Source organism: Chlorocebus sabaeus, chromosome 6 (assembly GCF_047675955.1).
Source record: "Chlorocebus sabaeus isolate Y175 chromosome 6, mChlSab1.0.hap1, whole genome shotgun sequence".
In the NCBI taxonomy this organism is placed as follows: Eukaryota; Metazoa; Chordata; class Mammalia; order Primates; family Cercopithecidae; genus Chlorocebus; species Chlorocebus sabaeus.
This window is the reverse complement of record NC_132909.1, coordinates 54,761,804-54,779,707: the sequence shown is the minus strand read 5'-3', so window position 1 is coordinate 54,779,707 and position 17,904 is coordinate 54,761,804. Positions and strand designations below refer to the sequence as shown.

General features: G+C 57.1%; 1 protein-coding gene across 1 annotated transcript; it reads right to left on the bottom strand.

Annotated features, from left to right (window-relative positions):
* Positions 1-731: 731 nt before the first annotated feature.
* Positions 732-6,242, bottom strand: PRR36 (proline rich 36). Its single transcript, XM_073017029.1, has 6 exons — positions 5,995-6,242; positions 5,394-5,668; positions 5,172-5,274; positions 4,824-4,936; positions 1,753-4,731; positions 732-1,582 (listed from the first exon to the last, which is right to left on the bottom strand). The coding sequence occupies exons 2-6, from the start codon at positions 5,659-5,661 to the stop codon at positions 1,071-1,073; spliced, it is 3,975 nt and encodes a 1,324-aa protein (XP_072873130.1). The 5' UTR covers positions 5,662-5,668; positions 5,995-6,242; the 3' UTR covers positions 732-1,070.
* Between the last annotated feature and the right edge of the window lie 11,662 nt (positions 6,243-17,904).

Sequence of the window (17,904 nt, the reverse complement as noted above, 5' to 3'; positions counted from 1 at the left end):
CTCCCACCCAGCCCTGGGAGCGGCCACTTCTTCCTGCAATCCCCTACTGGGGCAGTTGGCCCGAGACCCTATACCAGCCGAAGGGCCATGGGAAGGGGTCCCTCGTCCTTGCCTCGGTGCCCTCCAATCTTCCCACCTGTTCCCCAGGAGTGCCAGTTCCCCGCATCGAGTCTGAAAAGTGTGCCAGACCAGGCACGGTGGCTCACGCCTGTAATCCCAGCATTTTGGGAGACTGAGGAGGGCAGATCACCTGAGGTCAAGCAGAAGAAGAAATTGGATAGGAGGGGAGGGGAGGGGAGGGGAGGGGAGGGGAGGGGAGGGGAGGGGAGGGGAGGCGAGGGGAGGAGAGGGGAGGGGAGGGGAGAGGAGAGGAGAGGGAGAGTTCCAGTCGCTCCTTCACCTCGACCACGCACTGGCTCATCCACTAGGGGGCACAGCCCCAGCCAGACCCCTCCTGCGCCAAACGTTTCCACCAGAAACTCGGACACCAAGAGGCCCAAGTTCACGCACTTGGATGGGTGCGCGGCACCAGCTGGCCAGGACTCGGCAGGGCCCCGCCCTAGCTCCACCTGGCCTGCCCCTTTTCTCCCAGAAGAGGAAAACCGTACTTAATCCAGAGCTCTAACCGGTTCGCGCACAGCCGCCAGCAAGACCTTACCTGGCCTGGCCCCCCGCGCCGCTCAGCCCGCTGGAAGCCCCCAGCCCCAGCCCTCTCGGTGACAGCGAAGGTGTGCAGGGCCCAGTGTCCCAGTTTTATTGCAAACTCAGGCTGTGCGGGGTGGGCAATACACTGGACACGGGGCGGGGCTCGGGGAAATGGAACGTGTCCTAGGCCAAAGGGGCGAAGCTCGAGGGGCGGGCCTAGTCAAAGCTGTGGGTAGGTCCCGAGCCTCCGAGGCCAAAGGCAGGGGTGGAGCCCGGGCCGAAAGGCTCAGGCTCCAGGGAGCTAAGACCAATCCACCCAGCGGTGCTCCAGGGCAGTGGAGGCGGGGTCTAAAACAAACAGGCATACCCAGAGGGGCGGATCCTAAGGCAGGGGTGGGGTGTAGCAGGCGGGGCTGTGGTCTGGCTCAGTGGAAGGTCTCCACCTCCACCACCGTCCAGTCACCCTGCGGGGAGGCCACGTCGTCTGGAGAGAAGCTGGTGACCGAGGTGATGCTGGCACGGGACTCGTCCAGGGGAGACAGTAGTTCGGCCCAGCGGCCGAGTTCGGCGTCGCTGAGTGCAGCCCGGGCGCCCCCCGTGACGCCACCACCCTCGGCGCCTCCTGGGCCCCCGCCGCTGCCGCCCGCGGCACCCTCGGCAGCTGCCAGCAGCAGCGTCCGGCTCAGCAGGTGCTGCACGACGCTAGCCTGCAGCGCCCCCAGTGGCAGCTCGCCCAGGCGCGCCTGCTTCGGGCTCCGCGAGGACGCCCCAGCCCCTGCCCCAGCCACCGCCTTCCCACCGCTCGCGCCAGAAGTGGGCCCCGGATCCAGTGCGCCTGGGGCTGGGGTCGCCGACTCGGGCCCTTCAGTCTCGTAGATGGTGCACAGACCGTCAGCTGAGGCGGGTCCGCCAGCGGGAGGCCACGGCAGCTGCGCACCTGTGGGGAGAGACGCCAGGTGGGCGGTGGGGGTGATAAGACCTGCCCCTGCCTCAAGGTCCCGCCCCCTTGTCTAAGTTCTGCCCCGGACCCAGCTGTCCCGCCCCCGAGCTGGGAAGCCTCGCCTCCGACCCCGCCCACAGCCAGGCCGGGTCTGGGGTGCCCCTTACCTGGGGCTCCGCGGAAGGCGAGCGGGGGAGCGGGGCCTCGACTCCAGGCAGCCGGGTGGCAAGCGGCGAGCTCTGCGTCGGGGGGCGGGGAAGCTGCGGCGCCGCCCTCGGGCCCACTGTCGTAGCCACGCAGCTCCTCTGGCGTGCTTGTGGCGCTGCTGCTGTGGCCGGCCAGGTCCGGGCCGCTCAGCGTGCTGGACGGGCTGCGCGAGGGCGGCGGCGGCGGGCCGGGGGCCAACGCCAGGGTCAGCCGTGGGCCCGAGACGGAGGTATCCGGACCCGGGGTCGGGGGGCGGCGTGGGGCCTGCAGGGTGGGTGAGGCAGGGGGAGAGGGAGGAACCTGCAGAAGGGGCGCTGCCAGAACAGGTGGGGCCTGTGGAGGAGGCGTGGCTAAAGGAGACATTGGGGGTGAGGCAGAGGGTGAGAAAGGGGCCTGTTCAGGGAGTGAGGCAAGCGGAGAGGGAGGGGCCTGCAGAGGAGGTGTGGCCAGAGCAGGCGGGGCCTGTGGAGGGGACTTGGCCAAAGGAGACATTGGGGGTGAGGCAGGGGGAGAGGGCAGGACCTGCAGAGGAGGAGCGGCCAGAGGGGGTGGGGCCTGTGGAGGGGGCGTGGCCGAAGAAGACATTGGGGGAGAGGCAGGGGGAGAGGGTGGGACCTGCAGAGGAGGTGCGGATAGCGGGGGTGGGGCCTGTGGAGGGGGCGAGGCTGAAGGAGACATTGGGGGAGAGGCAGGGGGAGAGGGTGGGACCTGCAGAGGAGGCGCGGCTAGAGAGGGTGGGGCCTGTGGGGTGGGCGTGGCCGAAGAAGACACTGTGCGTGAGGCAGGGGGAGAGAAAGGGGCCTGCCCTGGGGGTGAGGGAGGGGGAGAGGAAGGGGCCTGCAGAAGGTACACTGCCATAGCAGTTGGGGCCTGTGGAGAGGGTGTGGCCAAGGGAGACAGAGGGGGTGAGGCAGGTGGAGAGGGAGGGGCCTGCAGTGGAGGCAAGGCCAGGGCAGGTGGGGCCTGTGGAGGGGGCGTGCCCAAAGGAGACAGAGGGGGAGAGGGCAGGCCCTGCAAAGGGGGTGAGGCCAGAGCAGGTGGGGCCTGTGGAGGAGGCGTGGCTATGGAAGAGGGGGTCTCCGGAAGGGGCGCGATCAATGGCGAAGGTGGTGCTTGCAGAGGGCGTGGGGCTGGACAAGGTGGAGTCTCCAGATGGGATGTGGTCAGGGAACCAGAAGCTGTCTGCAGACGGGGTGGGGCTAGAGAAGGTGGGCTCTCCAGAGGGAGTGTGATCAGGGAAGCAGGAGGTGTCTGCAGAGAGGGCGGGACTAGGGAAGACTGGGTCTCCAGAGGGGGCATGGTCAGGGAAGAGGGAGGTGCCTGAGGAGAGTAGGAGGCCAGAGAAGATGGAGCCTGCAGAGGGGATGTGGTCAGGGGTGAGTTTAGGGGTGAGACAGCAGGAGAGAGAGAAGTCTGCAGAGGGGGTGAGGCAGGAAGGGAAAGAGGGGCCTGCAGAGGGGGTGAATCAGGGGGAGTAGAGGAAGGCTGAGAAGGCGAGGTCAAAGAAGGTTGGGTTTGCCTAGGGGACACTGTCAGAAAAGAATGTGTGGCCTGCAGAGGGGGTGAGCCCAAAGAAGTTGTGGCCTGCAGAGAGGACCAAGCCAGAGGAGAGGGAGGTGCCTGCGGAGACGGTGAGGTCAGAGAATGTGGGACCTGTATTGGGGGAATGGTCTGGAGAGAGGGCGGGGCCTGCATAGGGGGCGTGGTCATAGAAGGTGGGGCCTGTGAGTGGGGCGGGGCCAGGGGTGGGGGCGGGTCCTGCAGAGGCGACGCCAAAAGAGAGGGAGAAACTAGAGGACGATCCTGCAGAGAGACTGTGGTCAAAGGAGAGGGAGAGGCCTGCAGAGGCAATGTGGCCAGAAGAGGAGGGTCCTGTGGAGGAAGAGTGGCCAGAGTGTGGGGCGTGGCCTGGGGAGACGGGGAAGGACTGGCCTGCGGAGGGGGCGTGGTCAGAGCAGAAAGGCCTGGCTGAAGGAGTGTGGCGAGGGTAGAAGCCGGATTCCCGAGAGATGTTGCCGGAGAAACAGGGCCTTGTAGAGGAGACATGGCTGACGGAGGAGGTGTGGCCAAGGGAGAGAGGAGGGTCGGAAGCGAGGGCAATGCTGGATTAGCTTGGGTGGGGGGCATACTCTGCAGAGGGGATGAAATTGATGGAGACACTGAAGCCACAAAAGCGGCTATGGCCAGGGAAGAGGCGCCTGCTTCTGGAAAGGATGTAATCACCTGTGTGGGTGGAGTTTGCGAGGGGGGCGTGGCTGGTGGAGAGGGGAGGGTCTGCAGAGAGGGAGGAGCAGAGGGAGAAGGAGGGGCTAGAGGAAGGGGCGTGACCAACTGACAGGTAAGGCTCGGCGAGTGGGGCGTGGCCGGAAGGGTGGGCGGGGCCTGACTTTGGAACACGGCTGGAAGAGGGGGCGTGACCGGTGGAGAGGGAGGGAGCGTGGCTGGCACCGGAGTGGCTGCGTTGTAGGGAGGCGGTACGGGTCTTGCTTTGGTACCCGGTGGAGAGGGTGTGGCCAAAGGAGAAGAAGAAAGCGGGCCTAGTGCTGGGGCTACGTCCTTCCTTAGGGGTGTGACCTGCGGGGGGCGCAGAGCCTGCAGCCCTTTCGGTTTGGGCTGCGAGGGATGCGCAGGAGCCCTGGGTGTTCCGCGGGCTGAGGGCCCAGAACGGGCTGGGGAGGAGAGAGGGGTAGCGCTGGAGCTCAGGGGGCGCGAGGCCGGCCTCTGGAGACCCCCACCGGCGCTGGGCCGCCTCCTGGCAGCCGGGCTTGGCTCGGTGGTACTGTGCTCCGAGGCGCTGCTCACTGATTTCCGGGGGCCCTCTGTCGCAGGCCGTGGCCGGGCACTCGGAGCTGGCCGGGGGAGCCCCACCTCGGTGCCCGCAGCCCGGGACCGACGGGCCATGGCCGGGGAGGGGGCTCCTGGGGTAGGCCCGGAAGTGTCTGGAGAAAAAGTAGAAGGCCAAGGGTCACCGATACCTCTGAGGCGGCCCCCCTTGCTGCCCAGGAACCCCACTCTTCTCCAGGTCACATACCTCTCCGTGCCCCGGCGCCGAGGGCACTCCTTTTGGGAGCCTCTGTAGCTTTTCCTCTGGCTACAGTTTCCTCCGCTGGGATCCGGAGTCCCTTTTGGCCAAGAGGGCCTGGCCTGGAGACAGAAGGGGCCACGCTCAGGCCTAGGTCCTTGTTTGGCTTCCCAAGCCTCTATTTTCCCATCTGTGAAATGGGCATGTGCCCTCTCTGAGGACCAATAATGGCTTTCACCCAATTTGTGTCCAGTGACCTGCAAGTGCTCCTGCGCCCCAACTCGTGTAAAATAAAAGGTTCCAGACTCTGTGACGCCAACCCTGGCTGAGGGGACTGGGGGAGAGGGAGCAGGTTACCTAGTGGTCCCGCTGGCACGCCCTGGGCTAGAAACAGGGCCTGGGCTGGTGTTCTTGCCAGAAGGAGCTCTCTCCCCTCTCCCGGACGCTGGGGCCCTGGAAGCTGCGGGGAGAAGGCCGAGTCATAGGTGCCCTGGAGAGGTGGTGGTGGAGGGGAGATGGGACAGGTATTGGAAGTGGGAGGGAAGATCGGGTCGGAGATGAGGAAGGAGGCTGGGGTACCTGGGTTTCGGGAACTTGTCCCAGCACTCCGCGTTGGTCCCGCTCGGGGCGCAGACTCGGGAAGAGTGGCCCCGCCGATGCCCCCGGCTCGCTCTGCCAGAGGTTTTCGCCCCACAGCTCCAGCAGCTCCTAGAACTCGGAGGGCTGCGGGAGTTACTGGGGGAGGGGGTCGAGGAGAGCCTGGGGGCTTGGGGGTCAGAAGTCCAGGAGGGCGAGCAGCCGGCGTCCGCGCGGTGGCCCCTGCCCTCGCCTTGTCTCTCTTGTCCATCTTGCACCTGAAGAGACAAACTGGTCCGCATCCCAGGTTCTGGACACCTACGTCGCCTCCAGAGACCTGGACCCGGGTACCTCACTGCCCTTTCGCAGCATCGCCACCCATATACACTCAAACCTCGGCCTCAGCTTCCATCCGCTCGGCTCCCACGCACCTACACCCACTTGCCAGCCCCACTGCTCCTTGCTGTCCCCATGTCCCACCCCCCACCGCTTTTCCCCAAAGCGAAGAGGCCCTGCCTGCCCCAGCCCGCCGCCTCCCCCGCCTCAGCTCCAATTCAGGACCGATCTCCACGCCCCTACCCCTCGCCCCCTCAGGGACTCAGACCTCCAGCCTCGAGAGCAGGGAACTGCCACGGGCTCCGGATGTGGGGGACCGGAGCGCACGCCCGGGTCTCCCCGCCAGCCCCCAGCGGCCTCCCCCAGCCTCCTCCAGGGATGCCTGCACCTGCCGGGAGGCAGAGCGGCCCCGCTGCCCGCGAACGGGCTCCGGGAGACAAAGAGCCGCGTCCCGGGCCCGACCCCTCCCCCAGCCAGGCCTGGCCCGCGCCCAGCCTCTCCACCTGCTCGCGTCGCACTCACCTCCGCCTCCGGCCTCCGGCCGCTCCTCGCAGGGTCGCCTGGGGTGGGGCCCGGGCCGGAGCGACGCAGTGGCCGCCAGCGGCGAGGAGGCGAGGGGAGGGGGCTGCAGGCTGCGGCGCCGGGGGAGCCGAGCCTGTCCCGCCCCTTGGCCGCGGGCGGGAGAGCCGGGGGCGCGCGCTCGATCCGGACCCGGGAGCGCGGCCGGCGGAAGCGCGCCGAGGGGGATGGGGGAGAAGGGCGCGTTGGAGAGAGGGGTGGCTTCTCCACGGTCCGAGGGAAGCCTGTTTCCCCAGTTGCGCCTGAGGAACCCAGAGAGTCAACGGTTGGGACTGGGGGAGCAAATCCCTGGGGTCCTCCACTGTCCTCCCCAACACATACACCTGCCCCGACCCCCACCACAACCACCTGGCGACCAAGGACCGCCTGGACGCGGATAGGCTGGGCCCTGGCAACCAGGAGGCGGGACCACCGCGCCTCTGGCCCACACACCAATCCGGCCGCTCGGTAGCCCTGGCACTTTCCAGTCCTTCGCGTCTGCGAAAGCTAGGCCGCCCAGGGTCTCTGGGGAGCAGCCGCCCACCCCCTCATACCCGAAGGTGTTCCCCACACGCCAGGAAACCCCTTATCTGGTTTCCTGGGGTCGGAGAACTGCTAAGAGAATGCCGCCCGGTGAATTTCAGGGATGCAAGGTAGACCCCAGATTTGGGGGGAGAGAGAAAGAAAGGAGGAGTAGGAGGGAGACAGGAGACACAGAATATCTGCAGGGTATTCTGTGAGAGGTGACCCAGCCATCTGCAGGGTAGAGCACACCCACCCTCCACACCCCTTCCATCTAACAGGACGTCAAGTCAGCAGAGGCTTCCTGGCAAAGCTGGGCTTCCAGGATACTAGGTTATGTCGACCTGGGAGGTGTCAAAACAAGTGCATAAGGCCTGGCGCGGTGGCTCACGCCTGTAATCCCACCGCTTTGGGAGGCTGAGGCGGGCGGATTACTTGAGCTCAGGAGTTCGAGACCAGTCTGGCCAACATGGTGAAACCCTGTCTCTACCAAAAAATACAAAAATTAGCCAGGCGTGCTGGCGAGCACCTATAATCCCAGCTAACCTCTGAACCTGGGAGGCAGAGGTTACGGTGAGCCAAGATTGCGCCACTACACTCCAGCCTGGGCGACAGAGCGAGACTCTGTCTCAAAAACGAAAACAAACAAACAAAAAAAACCAAAAACACAAGTTCATGAAGGACACAGAAGATCCTGTACAAGGGTCCCAGCCCAGCCGGAGCAAGTGGGAGGTGTCCTGTTGGTGACTTAAGCCAGGGCAGGGGCCTCGGTGGAGAGCTGAGCTCCAGGACTGTAGCATGAAGAGGGTGGGACCCTGAGGGTGAAAACAGCCATTCCTCAGCTCCCTCTCCTTATAAGAAGAGTCTGGCCTTGTCACCTCTGTCGGCCAAGTCCCCTCCTCATACGGCCTCCATGAGCTTTCCGCCTGGATGTCTCATCCCTCCAGACTCACAGCCACTTTTTACCCCATTCCAAGAAACCAGCGTCCTCTGCCCCATCACCAACCCCATTGCAAACTCCATATGTACAGTTCACTCCCTCCTGGAAATCAGGGGGCCTCCATGCACAAGAAACCGATAATGCAACTTGGCATCGGGTGAACTGGGGTGGGGGAGTGGGGACACTGGGCCCATTTGAGGTTGCAGAACTGGAAGGCAGAGAAAAATGGCAGAGCTGAATGCCATGCTTTGGCCTCCAGATTGGATCATGCTAGGCCTTATCTTCTCCCTCAGTCTACCAATGATCACCCGTGTGACCCCCTTGTGGCATGACACCAGCCTGGTTACCTGTCTACCCACCCACACCCAGTGCCCCCTTCTAAATCACATCCACCTACGCAGATCCCTGCCCTCCTATTTATTTATTTTTGAGACAGGATCTCACTCTGTCACCCAGGCTGGAGTGCAGTGGCATGATCATCACAGCTTCACAGCTCACTGCAGCCTCGACCTTCCAGGTTCCAGTGATCCTCCCACCTCAGCCTCCCAAGTAGCTGGGACTAGCAGCCGAGGTGGGTGGATCATTTGAAGACAAGAGTTAGAGACCAGCCTAGCCAACATGGTGAAACTTTGTCTCAACTAAAAATACAAACAATTAGCTGGGTGTGGTGGCACATGCCTATAGTCCCAGCTACTCAGGAGACTGAGGCACAAGAATCACTTGAACCCAGGAGGCGGAAGCTGCAGTAAGCTGAGATCATGCCACTGCACTCCAGCCTGCACAACAGAGTGAGACTCCTTCTCAGAACCAAAACAAAACAGTCTGGGCACAGTGGCTCACGCCTGTAATCCCAGCTCTTTGGGAGGCCGAGGTGGGCAGATCACGAGGTCAGGAGTTCAAGATCAGCCTGGCCAATATGGTGAAACCCCCATCTCTACTAAAAATACAAAAATTAGCCGGGCGTGGTGGCACACACCTGTAGTCCCAGCCACTATGGAGGCTGAGGAAGAAGAATTGCTTGAACCTGGGAGGCAGAGGTTTCAGTGAGCTGAGATCATGCCACTGCACTCCAGCCTGGGTGACAGAGAGAGACTCTGTCTAAAAATAAAATAAAATACAAAAAAAAAAAACCCGGATCACCTGAGGTCAGGAGTTCGAGACCAGCCTGGCCAACATGGAAAAAACCTGTCTCTACTAAAAATACACAAATTAGCCAGGCATGGTGGCATGCACCTGTGATCCCAACTATTCGGGAGGCTGAGGCAGGAGAATCACTTGAACCTGGGAGGCGGAGGTTGCAGTGAGCCGAGAGCGTGCCATTGCACTCCAGCCTGGGCAACAGAGCTGTCTCAGAAAAAACCAACAACAACAACAACAACAACAACAAAATAAAACAAGTAGCTGGGACTAAAGGCTACCCCACCGTATCAGGCTAATTTTAAAATTTTTTGTAGAAACAGGGTCTCACTATGTTACCCAGGCTGGTCTCGACCTCCTGGGCTCAAGTGACGCTCCCACCTCAGCCTCCCGAAGTGCTGGGATTACAGGCAGGAGCCACCTCACCCAGCCTCTCCTGCCTTCTGACTATGATGCAAGGGTTCCTCCAGGGTACATGAAACCCACCCTGTAATTAATTGGGATCTGGACTCTGCCCTCTTATAAAAACACTCCCAAAACCTCCATCAACAGAGGGATGAGTAACATGAATCAAAGTGTCCCCTACAATGGAATGGAACTTGGCAATAGAAAGGAACAGACTACTGCTACTCTCAAAACAGGGACTAATCTCAAAAGCACGCCAAACAAAAGAAGCCACAAAAAGCACTCACTGTATGATTCCATTTATAGAACATTCTAGAAAATGCGAGCTCATCTGTAGTGACAGACAGCACATCAGTGGTTGCCTGGAACTGGTGGGGGAGAGACATTGAATGAACTACCCAGTGTAGCCACTCTCAGCCTTGTGACTCTCAGGTGAGGGCCAGGCAACTGTAGTCCCCACTACTGGGGAGGCTAAGACAGGAGGATCCCCTGGAGCCCAGGAGTTTGAGGCCAGCCAGGGAAATATAAGGAGACCGCATCTCTAAAAGAAAAATAAATCACAAATGTGTGTGTGTGTGTGTGTGTATATATATATTTTTTTTTTTTTTTTAAGACAGAGGCTCACTCTGTCACCCAGGCTGGAGTGCAATGGTGTGATCTTGGCTCACTGCAACTTCCACTTCCCGAGTTCAAGCAATTCTTCCGCCTCAGCCTCCTGAGTAGCTGGGATTACAGACATGTGCCACTGCACCCGGCTAATTTTGTATTTTCAGTAGAGATGGGGTTTCGCCATGTTGGTCAGACTGGTCTCGAACTCCTGACCTCAGGTGATCCACCCACCTCAGCCTCCCAAAGTGCTGGGATTACAGGTGTGAGCCACTGCACCTGGCCATATATATATATTGTTAACTGTGAGGGGCTTTTTTGTTTTGTTGTTTGTTTGTTTTTGTTTTTGAGATAGAATCCTGCTCTGTTGCCCAGGCTGGAGTGCAACAGTTCGATCTCAGCTCACTGCAACCTCCGCTTCCTGGGTTCAAGCGATTCTCCTGCCTCAGCCTCCTGAGTAGCTAGGATTACAGGTGCCCACCAACACACCCAGCTACTTTTTTATATTTTTAATAGAGACAAGTTTTCACCATATTGGCCAGGCTGGTCTTGAACTCCTGACCTCAGGTGATCCACCCTCCTCGGCCTCCCAAAGTGCTGGGATTACAGGCGTGAGCCACCATGCCCAGCCCCTAATTTTGTATTTTTAGTAGAGACGGGGTTTTGCCATGTTGGCCAGGCTGGTCTCGAACTCCTGGCCTCAAGCGATCCACCCACCTTGACCTCCCAAAGTGCTGGGATTACAGGCGAGAGCCACTGCAGCCCAACCAATACATACTTTTTTAAAGCTAGTACATTGTGGGATAATTTGTTACAAAGTAATAGCTAACTCACATTCCAAAATCTTAGATGCTGGATAGTAAATAACAAGTACTGAGGGGCGATATGGAGAAATTGGAACACTGATGTCCTGCTGATGGGAATGTAAACTAGTTCAGCTAAACCCAGTGCAGTAGCTCATGCCTGTAATCCCAGCACTCAGGTAGAGGCTGAGGCAGGCAGATCACTTGAGCTCAGGAGTTCGAGATCAGCCTGGCCAACACGACAAAACCCGGTTTCTACTAAATATACAAAAATTAGCCAGGCGTGGTGGCGCGTGCCTGTAATTCCAGCTACTTGGGAGGCTGAGGCAGGAGAATCGCTTGAACCTGGGAGGTGGAGGTTGCCGTGAGCCGAGATCACACCACTGCACTCCAGCTGGGATGACAGAGTGGGATTCCATCTCAAAAAAATAAAAAGAAATATTTGTACACTCGTGTTGATAGCAGCATTATTCACAAGAACCAAAAGATGGATGCAAACCCCAAGTGTCCACCAGCAGAGGAGTAAATAGATAAAATGTGGTTTGTCCACACAGTGGAATAGTACGCAGCCTTGAAAAGGCAGAAGATTCTGATGCATGCTGTGACATAGATGAACTGTGAGGACATCGTGCTCAGGGAAATAAACCAGACATAAAAGGACAAATCCTGTGTGATTCCACTTGTAGGAGGTCCCTAGAGGAGTCAGTTTCATGGGAGACAGAAAGTAGAATGGTGGGTACCAGGGGCTATGGGAGGGAGGTGGGGAGTTAGTGTTTCACAGGGACAGAGTTTCAATTTGAGAAGATAAGAAAGTTCGGCGAGGCAGGCGGATCACAAGGTCAGGAGATTGAGACCATCCTGGCTAAAACGGTGAAACCCTATGTCTACTAAAAATACAAAAAATTAACCGGGCGCGGTGGTGGGCGCCTGTAGTCCCAGCTACGCAGGAGGCTGAGGCAGGAAAATGGCATGAACCCGGGAGGTGGAGCTTGCAGTGAGCCTAGATTGTGCCACTGCACTCCAGCCTGGGTGACAGAGCGAAACTCCGTCTCAAAAAAAAAAAGAAAGAAAGAAAGTTCGGTAGATGGATGTTGGTGATGGTTGTACAACCATGTGAATATGCTCAATGCCACTGAGCTGTACACTTAAAAATGGTTACAATGGCTGAGCACAGTGGCTCACACCTATAATCCCAGCACTTTGGGAGGCTGAGGCCAGAGGATCGCCTGAGACCGGAAGTTCAAGACCAGCCTGGGCAATATATCAAGACCCTGTCTCTATGAAAAAATCTGAAAAATAGCTGAGTGCGGTGGCACACACCTGTAGTCCCAGCTACTTGGGAGGCTGAAGTGGGGAGGATCATCCGAGCCCAAGGGTTCGAGGTTACAGTGAGCTATGATGAAACCACTGCACTACAGTCTGGGTGACAGAGCAAGACCTCATCTCCAAAATTTAAAAAAAGTTAAACTGGTCAATTTTTATTATATTGGACCAAAATTTAAATTTTTTTCTTTTTTCCTTTTTTCCTTTTTTCCTTTTAATTTCAGGAGAAACCTTAAAGCCAATTGAAAAAATATATCTTGGCCGGGTGTGGTGGCTCACGCCTGTAATCCCAGCACTTTGGGAGGCTGAGGCAGGCGGATCATGAGGTCAGGAGATCAAGACCATGGCGAAACCCCGTCTCTACTAAAAATGCAAAAAAATTAGCCGGGCGTGGTGGTGGGCACCTGTAGTCCCAGCAACTCGGGAGGCTGAGGCAGGAGAATGGTGGGAACCCGGGAGGCGGAGCTTGCAGTGAGCTCCTGTACTCCAGCCTGGGTGATAACGCCACTGCACTCCAGCCTGGGTGACAAAGCGAGACTACGTCTCCAAAAAAAAAGAAAAAGAAAAAGAAAAAATATATCTTCTTTCTTAGAGACAATGCCTCACTCTGTTGCCCAGGCTGGAGTGCAGTGGTACAATAGTAGCTCACTGTAGCCTCAACTTCCTGGGCTTAAGCACTTCTCCCACCTCAGCCTCCCAAATAGCTGGAACCACAGGCATGCGCCACTGTACCTGGCTATTTTTCTTTTTTTAATTTTTGTAGAGACGGGGTCTCAGGTCTCACTGTTGTCCAGGCTGGTCTCAAACTCTTGGGCTCAAGCGATCCTCCTGCCTCAGCCTCCCAAAGTGCTGGGATTACACGTATGAGCCACCGTGCCTGGCCCATATTTTTTTTAAGCTAGATATTATCACGTGGTAAGGCTCACACAGTAGCAATGGGAATGTAAAGTGGACAGCCTTTCTGATAAATAATTGGAAAGGATTGAATATTAGTGTGCTATGACTCAGCCATCCCACTCAGCGTCTATACCTACGGCAGATGCATCTATACTTGCAGTGGGTAAATCTATATCCACAGCAGGTACCATATCACCCTGTCCATATCCCTGAGCACTCATAGTCCCTGTGGGCAGGGAAGTCAGAAGTGCCAGAGAGTTAACATCTCTCCACCTCCCTTCTCTGGAGCAGCCGTTAGACAGGGACAGACAGGAGCTGGTGGATAAATACTTCAATTCCTCGACCCTGTAATCCCAGCTACTCAGGAGGCTGAGGCAGGAGAATGGCTTGAACCTGGGAGACGGAGGTTGCAGTGAGCTAACACCACTGCACTCCATCCTGGGCAACAGAGCAAGACTCTGTCTCAAAAAATAAAATAAAAAAGATGCTAGGCCGGGCGCGGTGGCTCACACCTGTAATCCCAGCACTTTGGGAGGCCAAGGCAGGCAGATCACCTGAGGTCAGGAGTTTGAGACCAGCCTGGCCAACATGGTGAAACCCTGTCTCTACTAAAAATACAAAAATTAGCTGGGTGTGGTGGCATGTGCCTGTAATCCCAGCTACTCGGAAGGCTGGGAGACCCGCTTGAACCCAGTGGAGGTTGCAGTGAGCTGAGATCGCACCACTGCACTCCAGCCTGGAAGACAGAGAGACTCCATCTCTCAAAAAAAAAAAAAAAAAAAGCTTATTTCAGCATGTGGTTGCAAACATCCCCAGGGCACAGATCCAAAGAAGCCTCTCAGAAGATAGGAAGTAGGCCAGGCGGGGTGCCTCATGCCTGTAATCCCAGCACTTTGGGAGGAAAACACGGTAGGATCTCTTGAGCCCAGGAGTTTGAGACCAGCCTGGGCAACATAGCAAGACCCTGTCTCTACAAAAAAATAAAATAAATAAATAATTCAGCAGATGTGGTGGTGCATGCCTGTGGACCCAGCTACTTGGGAGGGAGGGTGGAGCAGGAGGATCACCTGAGCCCAGGAGTTCAAGGCTGCAGTGATCTAGGATCATGCCACTGCATGCCAGCCTGGTCAACAGAGGGAGAAAAAAAAGAATGGAGGAGGAGGAAGAGAACAGGAAGAGGAGGAGAAGGAGAAGGAGGAGAAAAGGGGAGGAGGAGGAGGAGGGGCAAAGAGAAAGGAAAGGAAAGAAAGAAAAGAAAGAGAAAGAGGGAAGGAAGGAAGGAAGGAAGGAAGGAAGGAAGGAAGGAAGGAAGGAAGGAAGGAAGGGAGGGAGGGAGGGAGGGAGGAGAGAGGAGGGGGAGGAGAGGGGGAGGGGAAGGACTGGTGTGGTGGCTCACACGTGTAATCACAACACTTTGGGAGTCTGAGGCAGGAGTTCAATACCAGCCTGGCCAGCATGGCAAAACCCCGTCTCTACTAAAAATATAAAAATTAGCCAGGCACAGTGGTGGGCGCCTGTAATCCCAGCCACTCTGGAGGCTGAGGCAGGAACACCACTTGAACCCAGGAGGTGGAGGTTGCAGCGAGCCCAGATCGTGCCATTGTGTTCCAGCCATCTCAGAAAAATAAAAGAAAGAAAGAAAAAGAAGGCCGGACACAGTGGCTCACACCTGTAATCCCAGCACTCCGGGAGGCCGAGACGGGCAGATCACCTGAGGTCAGGAGTTCGAGACCAGCCTGACCAACGTGGAGTAAACCCCGTCTCTACCAAAAATACAAAATTAGCCGAGTGGTGGTGCATGCCTGTAATCCCAGTTACTCGGGAGGCTGAGGCTGGGAATCGCTTGAACCCGGGAGGCGGAGGTTGCAGTAAGCCGAGATCATGCCGCTGCATTCCAGCCTGGGCAACAAGAGCGAAACTCCATCTCAAAAAGAAAAAAAAAAGAAAGAAAGAAAGAAAAAGAAGACAGGAAGTCACTCCAAAGGAGACACAACCTTTCTCAAAGGTCCCTTCCTCAAAGAGGTCTTCAAGGAACCCCTCGTCCCTTGCTACCGCTTCACCTTGCTTTCTTATGCACACAATACTTGTCACAAACTGGCATTACCTTGTTCTTTCATTTGTCTTTTTTTTTGTTGTTTTTAAAAGCCAGGTTCTGAGCTGCCACTCAGGCTGGAGTACAGTGGTGCGATCATGACTCACTGTAGCCTCCAACTCCCAGGCTCAAACAATCCTCCTGTCTCAGCCTCTCGAGTAACTGGGACCACAGGTGCACAGTATCACACCCAGCTCATTTTTATTTACTTATTTACTTATTTTTGAGATGGAGTCTCGCTCCGTCACCCAGGCTGGAGTGCAGTGGTGCAATCTTGGCTCACCACAACCTCCGCCTCCCGGGTTCAATCGATTCTCCTCCCTCAGCCTCTTGAGTAGCTGGGATTACAGGTGCCTAATTACGCCTAATTCTTCTATCATTTTAAATTATTTTTTGTAGAGATGGGATCTCACTATGTTGCTCAAGCTGATCTCAAACTCCTGGGCTCAAGCGATCCACCCACCTTGGTCAGTCTCCCAAATTACTGGGATTAAAGGTGTAAGCCACCCCACCTGGTCTCCTTTATTAGTTTACTTAGTGTATCTCTCTCACCCACTGGGATAGAAGCTCTTGGAGAGTAGGGAGCCTTGCTCGTCTTGTCCTTCAAGGAAGCTACAGGTGCTGACCGACAACAGGTGCTCTTAAAGCTCTACTAAATCCAAAAGGAAGTTTTGTCTTTGGACTCCCTGTGGCGGTGCCCAGAGGGTCCCTGACTTAAAAGTTTCCAACCCTAGAGGTTTCCGGTCTCAGGCTCAGACCTGGTGAATGTCAGGGATTTTTTTTTTTTTTCCTTTTGAGACGGAATTTTGCTCTTGTTGCCCAGGCTGGAGTGCAGTGGTACAATCTCGGCTCACTGCAACCTCCGCCTCCCAGGTTCAAGCAATTCTCCTGCCTCAGCCTCCCAAGTAGCTGGGAGCCACCACACCCAGCTAATGTTTTGTATTTTTAGTAGAGATGGGGTTTCACCATGTTGGCCAGGCTGGTCTCGAACTCCTGACCTCAGGTGATCCACCCAAGTCGGCCTCCCAAAGTGCTGGGATTACAGACGTGAGCCACCACACCCGGCCAAGTCAGGGCTTCTTTTACCCTATCAGGGAGAACCCTCCCACTCCCACCCTAAGTACAGGTAGGAATATTTCCATGGATGGTTTTGTTTTGTTTTGTTTTGAGATGGAGTCCCATTGTGTCGCCCAGGCTGGAGTGCAGTGGTGCAATCTCAGTTCACTGTAACCTCCGCCTCCCAGGCTCAAGCGATTCTCTTGTCTCAGCCTCCCAAGTAGCTGGGATTACAGGCGTGAGCCACCACACCCAGATAATTTTTGTATTTTTAGTAGAGACGCGGTTTCACCATGTCGGCCACGCTGGTCTCAAACTCCTGACCTCTGGTGACGCACCCGCCTCGGCCTCCCAAAGTGCTGGGATTACAGGTGTGAGCCACCACGCCCAGCCCAAGCCTATAGTAGCCAGTATTCCTAAGTGGTCTCCCATCCAAATACTAACCAGGCCCGACCCTGATTAGCTTCCCTGATGAGACGAGGATCGGGTGCTTTCAGGGTTGTATGGCCGTAGATATAGCCAAGGTTTTTCAGACTGAGAGCAGATCAAGGTCCAATTCCACAGGTTTGCTCATCTAAGACCCAGCTCAGACCTCCCTAGGTGGGGCGGCCAGCGTGGGGGTGGGGAGGTAGAGAAGCTGGGCCCCCCAGGACTTCGGAGCTGCTTGTCCCCCACCCCCTACCTGGAGGGCAGACCACAGTGTTGGGCAGGGACAGACAGGTGGACATCCCCACTCTACTCAACTTCTGTTGATTCAGGCCAGTTCCTGCCTCATGGCCAGAGCCTCCCCTCCCCTGTCCTCTCTTCCCCCAACTCCACTCCCAGCACCTGAAAACTCCAGTCACCTGTGCCTTGGCTGGGCTTTAAGGCCAGGTGACTGGGCCTTGGGGGGTTAGAGGAAGCCCTTCCACACTTTTTTGTTTTTTTGTTTTTTTGGAGACAGGGTCCTGCTTAGTGGCCCAGGCTGGAGTGCAGTGGCATGATCATAGCTCGCTGCAGCCTCTCAACTTCCCAGGTTCAGGTGATCCTCCCACCTCAGCCTCCACAGTAGCTGGGACTACAGGCACACTTCACCACACCTGGCTAATTTTTAAATTATTGTTTTTGTAAGTTTTAAAACTTTTTGTAGAGATGTGGTACCACTATATTACTCAGGCTGGTTTCAAACTCCTGGGCCCAAGGTATCCTCCTGCCTCGGCCTCCCAGCGTGTTGGGATTACAGGTGTGAGTCACAGAGCCCAGCCTCCACATTTTCTTTTCTTTTTTTTTTTTTTGAGACAGAGTCTCACTCTCTTGCCCAGGCTGGAGTACAGTGGTGTGATCTCGGCTCACTGCAAGCTCTGCCTCGCGGGTTCACGCCATTCTCCTGCCTCAGCCTCCCCAGTAGCTGTGACTACAGGCACCCGCCACCACACCCGGCTAATTTTTTGTATTTTTAGTAGAGACGGGATTTCACCATGTTAGCCAGGATGGTCTCGATCTCCTGACCTCGTGATCCGCCTGCCTCGGCCTCCCAAAGTGCTGGGATGACAGGCGTGAGCCACTGTGCCCGGCTTCGGCCTCCACATTTTCTCGACAGGGTCTGTAAGAAGGGTGGCCCTTTGGGAGTTCAGGGTCTCCAGTTCTCTCAGTTTCCCCAGCTACCGGGGTCCAGCCAGACTGCAAAGCTGCAAAGTTCTAAGACCCCTACATCTCCCGCCAGCGCCAAGCCCAGCAGTACAAAGCACCATACGACCACTCTCTTCCTCCAATCCCGCTAATCGCGCGGCGCCAGGAGTAGGGTCGACCTGGGCGCGCCTGCGACGAGGCGGGGCCGAGTCGTCCGGGGGCGGGGCGGGG